Source organism: Gouania willdenowi, chromosome 9 (genome assembly GCF_900634775.1).
Source record: "Gouania willdenowi chromosome 9, fGouWil2.1, whole genome shotgun sequence".
Taxonomy (NCBI): domain Eukaryota; kingdom Metazoa; phylum Chordata; class Actinopteri; order Blenniiformes; family Gobiesocidae; genus Gouania; species Gouania willdenowi.
The window spans coordinates 2113003-2125826 of NC_041052.1; the positions used below are offsets into that span (position 1 = coordinate 2113003).

General features: G+C 36.5%; 1 protein-coding gene across 2 annotated transcripts in view; it reads left to right on the forward strand.

Annotated features, from left to right (window-relative positions):
• The window catches only part of LOC114469970 (zinc finger SWIM domain-containing protein 6), a 73626-nt gene that overhangs the window by 47597 nt on the left and 13205 nt on the right, over positions 1-12824 (forward strand). For both annotated transcript variants that reach the window (XM_028457920.1, XM_028457923.1), the window contains 7 exons: positions 1058-1208; positions 4368-4547; positions 5496-5666; positions 5755-5901; positions 7189-7335; positions 7429-7689; positions 11670-11805. In XM_028457920.1, the coding sequence (XP_028313721.1) occupies positions 1058-1208; positions 4368-4547; positions 5496-5666; positions 5755-5901; positions 7189-7335; positions 7429-7689; positions 11670-11805 (1193 nt within the window). The remainder of the gene's footprint in view (positions 1-1057; positions 1209-4367; positions 4548-5495; positions 5667-5754; positions 5902-7188; positions 7336-7428; positions 7690-11669; positions 11806-12824) is intronic.

Sequence of the window (12824 nt, forward strand, 5' to 3'; positions counted from 1 at the left end):
CAGAAAAAAGATGAATTATTGTGTCAATTACCAAGTAATCCAGTTGTAGATATCTCAGCTCTTCTAAATATACAAATTCAAATGAAACTCCACAATATTTGGAGGATCACATTTTTTCCATGCTTTTATCACATGACTGCAGTCATTTTAAATCTGAAGTTCTTCAAAGTACTACATTTTCCTGAAAGAATTTCTCTTTTTTTTTTTTAAATGAATAAACCGTTGTCACAAAATCAATGAAATTTAAGAGAAAATCCTGCAGGGACTGATATTTGTCAGACGTCAAAGTGCAAACTTGTGGAAATTAATGTTGAAATTAATCCTAAATCAGATTCGAGGCTGAAAATGAAAACTACTTTATATTTGGCCCCCGTTTGACACCACTGATCTAAATAATCAGGAAAAGTTAAAGATTGATTGATTGATTGTTTATTCCGAGTTCATTGTACATTACATATACACATGACTCTTTTCAAACTAACATACTTTCATATATACATGAACTCGAAAAGGAGTGGGAGGAAGTAAACTTATAAGTTCCCACCCCTGTAATTGTCATATTTCAAGATATCGATGTAAACTTCTTTTGTTGGCGACAATTCCGACTCTGTGGTTTGGTAGTAGACAATGAAGCAGAGAAGAAGAGCTCTCCTAGGGGACCTTTACTCTTCCTTAAACAGTGCGCTGACACGCTCTGGTGGCTGAAGTTAGTGAGTAAATCATGGACAGTTGAAGGACTCCCACCCAAAAGTCCTTCTATCCTCAGGGGTTGTGTGTCTTCAACTGTCTGTGATTACTCGCTAACTTCAGCCACCAGAGCGTGTCAGCGCACTGTGCACTGATTTTAAAATGAATACGCTGCACAATAATGTGTTAGACATAGATCTACTAATAAGGACTTTTTAAAGGTTTTAGGACAGGTTTGTGAAAACAGTGGAGGATCCTTTAAGACTCCACACACACTGCACACATCACACCAGCTGTTCACACATGTGCAGATGTTTCTATATTCAGAGTTGTGTGTGTATAAACATGGTGTGTGCGTGTCATTCTCCAGGTGAGGGAGATGCTAAAGATGCGTGACTCTAATGGAGCTAGGATGCTAACGCTAATCACAGAGCAGTTCATGGCCGACCCTCGACTAGCGTTGTGGAGACAACAGGGAACCACCATGACCGACAAGTACCGACAGCTGTGGGACGAACTGGGTGTGTACACACACACACACACACACACACACACACACACACACTGTGACGCTCGGTTTTCAGTAGCTTTGCCCCACTTTCTTTATCAATTGTGTGTATTTTTGTAGTTTTCTCAAATGTTTTGTGAGTATTTTTGTTGCTACATTAGCTTTTAGGAGTCATTTTTGTGTATTTTAAATTTTTTGTCATTTTGTGTATTTTTGTTCTAGTTTTGTGTGTTGTGAGTGATTTTGGACATTTTTGTTGCTATATTAGCTTTTTAGAGTCATTTTTGTGTATTTTTATTGTTGTTTTTTGTATTTTCCTGTCATTTTGTCTATTTTTGTTGTCATTTTGTGTATTTTTGTAGTTTCCTTATGTGTTTTGTCAGTAATTTGACATTTGTGTTGCTATATTAGCTTTTTGGAGTCATTTTTGTTTATTTTTATTGTCATTTTCTATATTTTTCTGGCATTTTGCATATTTTTATTGTTGTTTTGAATATTCTCCTGTCATTATTATGTTTTTTTATTATCATTATGTGTATCATTGTTATTTTGTAAAATTTTCTGTCATTTTGTGTATTTTTTATTGTCCTTTTGTGCATTTTTCCATTTTTTGTGTGTTTTTGGAGTAATTTTGTACATTTTGGTTGCTATATTAGCTTCTTGGAGTCATTTTTGTGTATTTTTACTGTCATTTTGTCTATTTTTATTGATTTTTTGTTTCTGAATTAGCTTTTTGGATTCATTTTTGTGTATTTTTATTGTTTTCTTCTATATTTTTCTGTCATTTTGTGTGTTTTTTTTAATTATGCTTCTGTATATTCATTTTTGAAGTCAGCTTGTGTTTTGTGAGTGATTTTATGCATTTTTGTTGTCCTATTGTCTTTTTGGAGTCATTTTTGTGTATTTTCATTATCACATTGTATATATTTCTATCATTCAGTGTGTGAGTCTTTCGGTGAGCATTTGGTGATTTCTAAGTGATCCATTGAACAGCTCAGATCTTTTATTCTGTTATTTTAATGTGAACCTGTGAAAAGCTTAAATCATGTCGATGACATTTGTATTTGTATGAGCGGTGAAATCGTGTGATAACCTTTGCAACACGTGGACGTGACGGCGTTCTGCGTCCGACGCACTTGTTCAGTTTGATAACGTTCTCAGTTTGTTTGATAGACGTTGTTGTACCTGCAGCACAAAGCGCCGTCAGCAGGACACAGAAGCTCTTTGTTGTTTTCCTGTCTGTGCGGTGGCGTTTATTGTGTATGACAACGTCTCTTTGGTTTCTCCTGCTCCCTGCTAGCTCAGGACAACGCCGTGATCTCATCTGTTTTACTCCCACGTATTTTTGGAAGTGTGTGTCGTAGCGTCTCTTTGAAGTCCACACTTCAAACCCTTCCAACTAACTTCTTATCACTCGCCCTGATGTGTGCTGAACGCCGCCTCACTCTTCCTTTTGTCTTCCTTCTCTTTGAGTCGCAGCTTCACTTCACTTTCTTGTTTTGTATATTATTTTTCTGTCATTTTATGTATTTTTTAGTCGTCTTGTGTGTTTTGTTAGTAATTTTGAAAAATGTTGTTGTTATATTGCCTTTTTGGACTCATTTTTGTGTATTTTTACTGTCATTGTATCTATTTTCCTTCTATTTGGTTTACTTTTCTGTAATTTTGCGTAATTTTACTGTCTTTTTGTTTTTTTTGTAGTATTCTTGTGTATTTCGTGAGAAACTTTGTAATTTTTTGTTGTTATATGGGCTTTTTGGAGTCATTTTTGTTGTTGTTTTGTATATATCATTTTTTGTATTTTTTTGTCATTTTGTGTATTTTCTTTTCATTTTTTGTATTTTTAATGTTTTGAATATTTTGCTGTCATTTTCTTTATTTTAATTGTTATATTGTGTAGTGTTCTGCCATTTTGTGTATTTTGCAGTGTGTGTGTGTGCGTGTGCGTGTGCGTGTGTGTTGTGAGTAATTTTGTACATTTTTGTTGTTATGCTTTTTGGAGTCATTTTTGGGTATTTTTAGTGTCATTTTGTATATGTTCCTTTCATTTTGTGTATATTTTACAGTTATATTGTGTATTTTTGTTGTGGTTATGTGAGTAATTTTGTTGTGTGCTGAATGCTGCCTCTCCTCCTCCTCTCTATTTCTCTTCCTTTTGTCTTCCTTCTCTTTGAGGCACAGCGTCACTTCACACTTCTACACACAAAGCTACGCCCGATTCACTCGTCATCACTCGTGCATCCATGTCTTCTCTCCACCCCCCCCCCCGCCGTTTTTTTCTTTCTTTCTTCTCCTCCTCTTTTCTCCTCTCCACCTTTTGCACGAGTTCCATGTTCTTCGTCCTTGTCGTCGTCCTTTCTCACAAACTCACACATTATAAAAACTTGTACTGCTCACACACAAACACAATACTCGTGTGAAATCCCTGAATACGTTTGTGTATCCCCAGAGACTGCAACACTTTTCATATTCTGTTTTTTCCAATTTGCTCTAAAACGGTGTGTGTGTGTGCGTGTGCGTGTGTGGTCGGCGTTTGCCTCGGGACGAGTTCTCCATTTTTTACTGAGTTTTGTGTATCAGGACAAGATGGTGGTGCAGCTTTGATCATCGCCTTTAATGAACACTTGCTTTTTGGAGTCATTTTTGTGTATTTTTATTGTCATTTTGTATATTTTTCTGTCATTTTGTGTATATTCATGTCATTTTGTGTATTTTTGTAGTTGTCTTGTGTGTTCTATGAGTAAATTTGTAAATTTTTTGTTCTTATATTGGCTTTTTGGAGTCATTTTTGTGTATTTTAATTTTGTATATTCTGTCATTTTGTAGGTTTCCAATGGGATTTTGCATAATTTATTGTCATTAGGTGCATTTTTGTTCTTCTGTTGTCTTATTGGAGTAATTTTTCTATATTGTTAGTATCATTTTGTCTATTTTTCTGTCACTTTGTGGTTCTGTTTCTTCCAACTTACTCCAAAACGATATGTGTGCAGTAGGAGTTTGCCTCAGGATGAGTTTTGTGTACCAGGACAAGATGGTCGCGATGCTTTGATCCTCGCCGTCGATGAACACTTGCTTGCGGCTCACTTTCTTCTGTGATAACTTAGTTTATATTGTTTTATACATTATTCTTACATCATTAAGTGTGTGTGTGTGTGTGTGTGTGTGTGTTCAGGTGCTCTCTGGATGTGCATTGTGTTGAACCCTCACTGTAAAGCGGAGCAAAAGTCGTCATGGTTACGTCAGCTGCGTCGATGGAACAGCGTGGACGTTTGTCCCTGGGAGGACGGTAACCACGGCAACGAGCTGCCCAACCTCACCCACTCACTGCCTCAGGGTGGCCATGGCAACCAAGGTCAGACATTGACTCGCCCCGCATGTACACACTCTACAGCTGTGATAGTGGGAGGAGCCTAATGATGTAGCTGTTAGCTTAAATGCTAAAGCTTCTTCAGTTTTAATTGCAGTCTGCAACAAGTGGCCTTAATTAGGAGCCGTATTGTCATTTTGTTTTTTTCTTCTTCTTCTTTAGTTTCTGTTTTCATTTTTTATTGTATTTTTTGTTTTCTTTACTTTTTTCTTTTTTTTCTCTCTTTTTAAAGGAAAAAAAAATGAGAGAAAAAGAAAAAATATATAAAATAAATAAAAAAATAACCACATTTTGTTTTGTTTCTTTCTCTTTTTAAAGGAAAAAAAAAGATTAAAAAAAGAGCGGGAAAAGAGTGAAAAAAGGAAAGGAGAAAATAAATTAATAAAAACAAAACAAAAAAATCATCATATTTTGCACAAAGGTTCAATCCGATCAAACTAAGGCCCTGAAGGTGGCGCTACAGTTTAAAAATTCAAAATGTTCTTTCACCAAAATGCAGCCCCAACAGTAAAGAAACTTTTGTACATTTAAATCTATTAATAATTATGAAGTCCATCACCTTTTTCCCAAAAACTGTGAAACATTTTTGTCTTAATAACTGAATTTTTAACACCTGCTTGAAATCTGCCTTTTTTTTTTTAATCAATAATAATAATAATAATAATGAAGCTGAACATTCCTCCTTTAATGATCCAACAAACTTTCATTTTTCAAATAATTACAAAAAACTTCTTTTTTTCAGTTGCAAAATTAAATTAAGTGTCAAGAATTTGAAGTTGAAATAATACATTTTGTACATGGATTTTTGAGGGAAAAACTTGTTAGAATATTGAATATGTTCATTGGGTTACAGAAGTTTTATTTGAAATATTCTGTTGATATTAAAGAGTAATTTAAACATTTCTGGGCTGAAAACGGTGTTATTTTCTGCAGAGATGCGCCCCCACAGGACTGTCTTCACGCGGGCTATTGAAGCCTGTGACCTGCACTGGCAGGACAGACACCTCCAGCACATTATCGCCAGTGACCTCTATGCCAACTACTGTTACCATGACAACCAGGAGGGCTCCCTCTTCGACGCTCGCGGCTGGCCGTTATGGCACGGTGAGTCAGCTGGACCACAGTGAGAAAACGGGGGAACACTGGGTTACGGTGGACGCTGAGGATGGATGTTCTATGATTTCTTCTCCAGAACACGTTCCCACGGCCTGTGCCCGGGTGGACGCCCTGCGGTCACATGGCTACCCTCGGGAAGCGCTCAGGTTGGCCATCGCTGTGGTGAACACGTTACGGAGGCAGCAGCAGAGACAACTGGAACACTTTCGCCGGCACAAGAAAGGTTTGGCTTCATCATGGAATTTATTTGTGGAAACTATGGAAACAATAATTTTATACAATGATTACACGTTGATTTGAACGCTTGTTATTTGATCGGTTCATTCAGTTTGAAGCCAATATCGGCCGATACCGATAATATTATGCCTCAACTCAACTATATTTATTCATAAAGCACCTTTCATACACAGGACATGTAGCCCAAAATAAATTTATTGGAGAGCCAATAAAATATAAAACCATGGATTAAGAAAATACCGAGTTAAAAAGCATCATTAAAAAGAAAGACAATATAAAATAAAGGTTATCATGTGTTAAAAGCCAGATTAAAAAGATCAGTGGAACTGGATGATCTAATGTTGAGGGTCACCAGATGCGTTCAAGAAACTAAGAATATTTTTTGAACAATTTGAGCCCATTTTTGCTTATTTTGACCTTTTTTCTGCAACTACACCAAACTTTCCATATTTTAACCTATTTTCATCACTTTTTCTTGCCATAGTTTTGCTCCTTTTAATGCATTTTCTACATCACTTCTACATCACATTTTAATGACTTTTCTGCACTTTTTTTCCACTTTTAAAACATTATATGTATATATTGTATTACGTTCAGCACTTATAAACACTTTTCACCACTTTTTCGACCTAATGTCACATATGTTGACCCATTATTGTCACTTTTAACCTCTTTTCACCAGATTTAATGCTTATTTGGCCAATTTAACCACATTTACCATTTGTTATGCCCATTTTTTGCCAGTTTTAACTACTTGGTACTACTTTTTAAATTACATAACACAAATCTATAATCAGGTTTGTGATGCTTATTTGAATGTATTTATTAAAACCTCTGAGTTTGGATTGTTTTTGTCTGGGTCTAATTAAAATAATTTCGGTCTGTTGTCATTTAATTTTAAAAAGTTTTAACTTGTCCATGCATTAATGTCAGAGATGCACGCAGCAAGAGAATAGGGGGAGACTGTGAGATATAGCTGGGTGTTGTCAGCATATAACAACTCTTTTTTTGTGGGATAACATGGTTGAAGTCTTTATACTGTGACACACAAGAACCAAGGCTGACATAGAGGTGTCTGTTAAAGAAATAAGAGCTAAAACAATGTCAGAAAGACCAGCCCATCACTAATATATAAAAAGTGTTGTATGAGGAGGAAATCTGAGTAAAGTGAAAAACTAAAAATGGTGTGAGGTGTACAGGTTGTAAGTTGCTTTACTTAGTTACCAAGCAATGTAAAAAGGAGTTGATCTATTTGTTATTTGTGATGTTTTAGAGCTGCTACATAAAGGCCACACCTCCATAACCAACATGGAGGGCTGGGTGGGTCACCCACTGGATCCCATCGGTACCTTGTTCAGCACCCTGACCGAGTCAGGACGGACGGGGGAGGAGGGGTCCAACACCTGCTTAGACCTCTCAGGTAAAACCACCACACACAGACACGCACACACACGTGTTCATATTAATATTTTCATTAACGCTGCTGCGTCCCCTCCCCCCATGTTGTTCTCAGACTGCTCCAGCGTGGTGAGTCGGGCGGATCTCCAGCGGATGCCGGTCCAGCGTCTGCTGGGGGACGGGGAGTCGTACGTGGCGCTGGCGGTGGAGACGGCGCTGATCGGCCTGGGTCAGCAGCGCGTGATGCCAGACGGACTGTACGCTCAGGAGAAGGTGTGTCGCAACGAGGAGCAGCTGTTGGCCAAGCTGCAGGAAGTGGATCTGGACGACATCCTGGTCAAGATCTTCCGTAAACAGGCTGTGTTTCTGCTGGAGGGTGAGGAGAACACAACTATAAATATGTAATTCATATATAACAACACCTCAACTGAAAATATATCAGAAGATAACAATAAAAAACAATGAATATGTGTGTTAGATATGAGTAACAAGAGCACAAACCTTCACCAAATCTCCTCTTTTCCAGATATTGGCAGATTTTAGCTGAAAAAATAACCAATTTCAAAATAATTTTACCCTAGTTTGAACTTCCACATATAAATGATATATAAGCTACAGTATTTAAGACACCCGAGCAATAAGTGAACACATTTCCTAGATTTTGTGACCAGTTTTTACTTAATTTTAGTAAATTTTGTGGCACTATATTAAAAAAAAAAGTAAGAATTTTGTAAATATTAAATGTTCTCGACAATTTCAGATTAAAAATTATTGCCATCATGTGATAAATGCGTGTGAAAATTGCTGGAGGGTGAGGAGAACACAACATTAAAGAAATAATTCTACATTAAAAATGTACAGAGCAGTGGCGTCCAACTCATTTTATCTCAGGGGCCCAATATGGACCAGTTTGCCCTTAAGGGGGCCACAGACTTTAGGCTGGAAAACAAACAGTTTTAATATTATTGTTCCATAGTTTGTAAATTGTAAAGTGTGTGAGACACTGACAATATGAGTGATATGAGTCTCTGCAGGATCTTCACTAAACATTTCATTGGTTTTATGAATAATTTCTATTTAATTTGGGGAAAATTGCAGGATTGTGAATTAAAATATATTTCTTTTAACAATTTGCAAATAAAAACTATATAAGCACTGGAAAACAGAGCTTCCTGCAAACTAATTGAGATAAGTTTCATAAGTTGGTCATTTTATACAATGATTCATGTTTTCTTTGTGATTTTTTTCCTTTTTTCCTGCGGGCCGAATTGGATGCTTTAAAGGGCCGGATTTGGCCCCCGGGCCTTAAGTCTGACACCTGTCGTGTAGAGCAACACCACAACTGATAATATATCAGAAGCTAACATTAGCAACAATAGCACAAACCTCAACCAAGCACCAAAATCTCCTCTTTTCCAGATATTGGCAGATTTAAAGTGAGAAAATGAACAATTTTAACATTATTGTGCATTAGTTTGAACTTCCATATATAAGTCATATATAAGCTACAGTATGTAAGACACTTTACTTTGAATTTTCTTGGTTTTCTGACCAGTTTTTATTTCATTTGGCAGAATTTTGTGGAATCATTTGAGGAAAATGTTAAGATTTTGAAAATATTAAAAGTTATTTCAACAATTTCAGATTAAAAATGACTGCCATCATGTGATAAGTGTTGAAAAACTGAAAAATATCATGGAGTTTCATTGAAATTATGTATTTGGAGTTACTGAATTAGTTTATAATTCATTTTTTTCCCCTACCTTTTTATTCTATGTGTTCCTTATCCTTCCTGTCTTAATGTGATTAACCCTTCACTGAACACTTTCCTGCATCTAGTCCAACATTAAACTGGGATTTAAGCCTTTTTTTCTCATCTAATTCTGACATTTTGTTAGTTTTAGATTTTGAACTTTACATTTTTAAGTATTTTCAAGAGTTGTGCCGTGATTTATTAGCGATGGATGAGTAAAATGTGTGTGTGAATGTAAGTAATGTGTGTTATAAATTTAAAAATTAAATTGACAATCGTTATCATGTATCCCTGGAGATGTGTTCAAGTACCCCTAAGGGTTCACGCACCCCTGGTTGAGAACCACTGCTTGAAACGGCCGTGAAACGTCGAAAAGTTTGACACGTGTTTTAAAGCCTTGTAAGAATGTTCTATCCCCTTTAATAACAAGACAAATCGCAATGAAAAGCGCACGATCAGTCAATTATAAACCAAGATTTTTGAAATTTCATCAATGATGAGAGAGAACGATTTTGGGATTTTCCAAACTGATCCAGAATCAGTTTATTAATCCAGATTCCCTCCTAAATTTAATGGAATATTCCATGGCCTGAGGTTTATCTTTGGTTAAAATTTAGCTAAAAGTAGTTTGCTAGCATGCAAACAAACAAACATTGGCGAAGATATTACCTCCTGGGTGGAGGTAAAAATATGTAATCATTTTCCTCCACGCACACACACACACACACACACACACACACACTATTTTCTCCTCCTCTCAAACACGAACAGGAAGAAACACATTTGACTCGGTCTCACTATTTGTTATCCTTTCATTTTGTGGAGCAAACAGAGGCTGAGACGCTTTGAGCTCCACCAAAATGAGCTCTTTACACAGTATTATTGTGTCAGCACACGCACACACACACACACACACACACACACACACACACAGCAGTGTTAATATTGCTGTAGAATGTCTGTTTCCGATTGGCTGAGGTGAAGGATGATTGCGGGTGTGCGTCCACGCCCAAACCCAGAAACCCAGGCCAGGCTGTTCCCAGGAGCGACCACCCACCTCTGGCTCCTCTGCTAATAGAGCACCAATGAATATACACAAAATGACATGAAAAATAATAAGAAAATTACAACTTAAAAACCAAAAATGATGAAAATACACAAAATGCTTTCAGACTTAGAAAAATGCACAAAATGATTCCAAAAACACACAAAAGGACAACAGAAATACACAAAATGACATGAAACCTAAACAGAAGTACAACAGAAATTCTAAAAATGACTCAAAACTGCAACAGTAAAAGAGACAGAGTCCAGACTTACGAAATAGCAATAAAAATAAACAAAATACTTCCAGACTTACAAAATCAGGAGGAAAAATTGACAAATGACATAAAAATTAAACAAATGTACATTTAAAAAAAAAAACCCAACACAATGAAACACACAAAACAGCAACAGTAATATAATAAATGCCTCCAGACTTACAAAACAACAAGAAAAACACATAAAATGACAATAAAATAAACATAAGTACAACATCACAACTGCAAAACAATGAAAAAACACAAAATGACAAATACAGATCATTTTTAATTCCCTCAGGAGTTTTAAGATTTTCTCAATATAAACGTATTGTAAAATGTGTGTTAATATTGCTGAACAATGAATTGGTTTCCTATTGGCTGAGGTGAAGGATGATTGTGGGCGTGGCCGGGCTGTTCCCAGGTGGGACCACCCACCTCTGGCTCCTCTGCTAATAGAGCACCAGGCTCTGAGGCCTGTGCGGGTCCCTGGAGAGAGTGTGTGTGTGTGTGTGTGTGTGCGTGTGATGTGGTCTTTGGTTCACGAGCCTGTTGGGCTTTAAAATAACCCACCGGAGACGAGGAAAGGGGGGAACAGGAAGACGGGGAGGGAGGGGAGGTAGTGTGAGTCTGAGTCCACACACTAACCATGTGGGATTTTCTTTCTCAGTTTGTCTGTGACATGGGCTCACAATAAGGTCATTTGTTCTAATTTTGTATAGTAATTTGAGGAAAATTGCAGTATTTTGAAAAAAAAATAAGGCTTTCTTTCAACAATTTGCAAATAAAAATGATATTAGCACAAGAAAACAGAGCGTCCTGAGATCTAATTTGGAGTGAATTCATGTTTTTTTGTGATTCTTTTACTTTTTTCCAGAGGGCCAAATTGGATGCTCCAAAGGGCCGGATTTGGCCCCCTGGCCTTCAGTCTGACACACACCGTGTAGAGCAACACCTCAACTGATTATATATCAGAAGCTAACGTTAAAAAAAAAAATAAACTATGATAATCTGTGTTAGAAATGAAATTAGAGCATAAACCTCCACCAAGCAACAAATCTCCTCTTTTCCAGATATTGGCAGATTAAAGGCGGGAAAATGAACAATTTCAACATGATTGTGCCCTAGTTTGATCTTCCACAGATAAATGATATTCAGGCTACAGTATGTTAGACATCTAAGCAATAAGTGAATACATTTTCCTGTTTTGTGATTAGTTTTTACTCTGAAACTCAAAGACTCAGTTGATTCTGTCTCATTTGCTAAACATTTCCACTCTTTTCCTGTGTTTTTGTTAAACAGCCGGTCCGTATTCTGGCCTTGGCGAGATCGTCCACAGAGAGAGCGTCCCCATGCACACCTTCGCTCGCTATCTCTTCACCTCTCTCCTACCTCATGACGCTGAACTGGCGTACAAACTTGCACTGAGAGCCATGCGGTAAGTGACGATGTTTTTAATCTACAGAAATGTTGCCAAGAAAATGTTCATTTGAGGAAAATCACTTTTGATTTATGTTGGTTTTGTCGTTTTCCGTTTCCTCCTCAATCAAGATTTTAAGTGTACAGTCAGAGCTTCTGTTTCCTGGGTTTAGTTCACACATGGGTCTCATTTTGTGCATTCCCTCCACATATACACAAACAAATATGAACATAATACATTAAAAGAATACAAAAACACACAAATTTACTAGAGAAATACATACAATGACTCCAGAAATGCACAAAACTCCAACACTTATACACAAAATAACAAGAAAAATGCACAAAATGATTCCAGAAACACACAAAAGTACAACAAAAATCCACAAATTGGTGAGAAAATTTCACTTATTGACTCCAAAAACACACAAAACAGCAACAGTAATACACAAAATGCCTCTAGACTTACTAATTGAGGAGAAAAATATACAAAATGACGATAAGAATTAACGTAACTCCAAAAAACAACAAAACCCACAAAATTACCACAAAAGTACAACAAAAATAAAACACAAATACATCTCAGAACCATAAAACAATGAAAATAAACAAAATGACTGCAGAAACACACAGGTACTACAAAAACTAACAAAATTACATAATAAATAAACAAAAGTACAACATAAAAACCACAAAATGACTCCAAAAACATATAACAGTACAACAAAAATACACACAATGTTTTCAAAAATGCACAAAACAACAACAATACATGTAACAAAAATACAGAAAATTACTGAAAACCTTTGTTTTTTCCTGTGTTACAATACGATTGGTCATTATTCTATTTGTGTGTGTGTGTGTGTGTGTGTGTTTCTGGTGTATTCTTGCTATAATAGGCTCCTGTATACATCCATCAGTGGACACTGTATACATGTGTTAATCAGTGTGTTGATGTTGTGGCTCCTGGGAGCTGATCAGTGAATATTAATGACATTAAGGAATGTACTTAGTGTGTCTCTAATGAGAACACACACA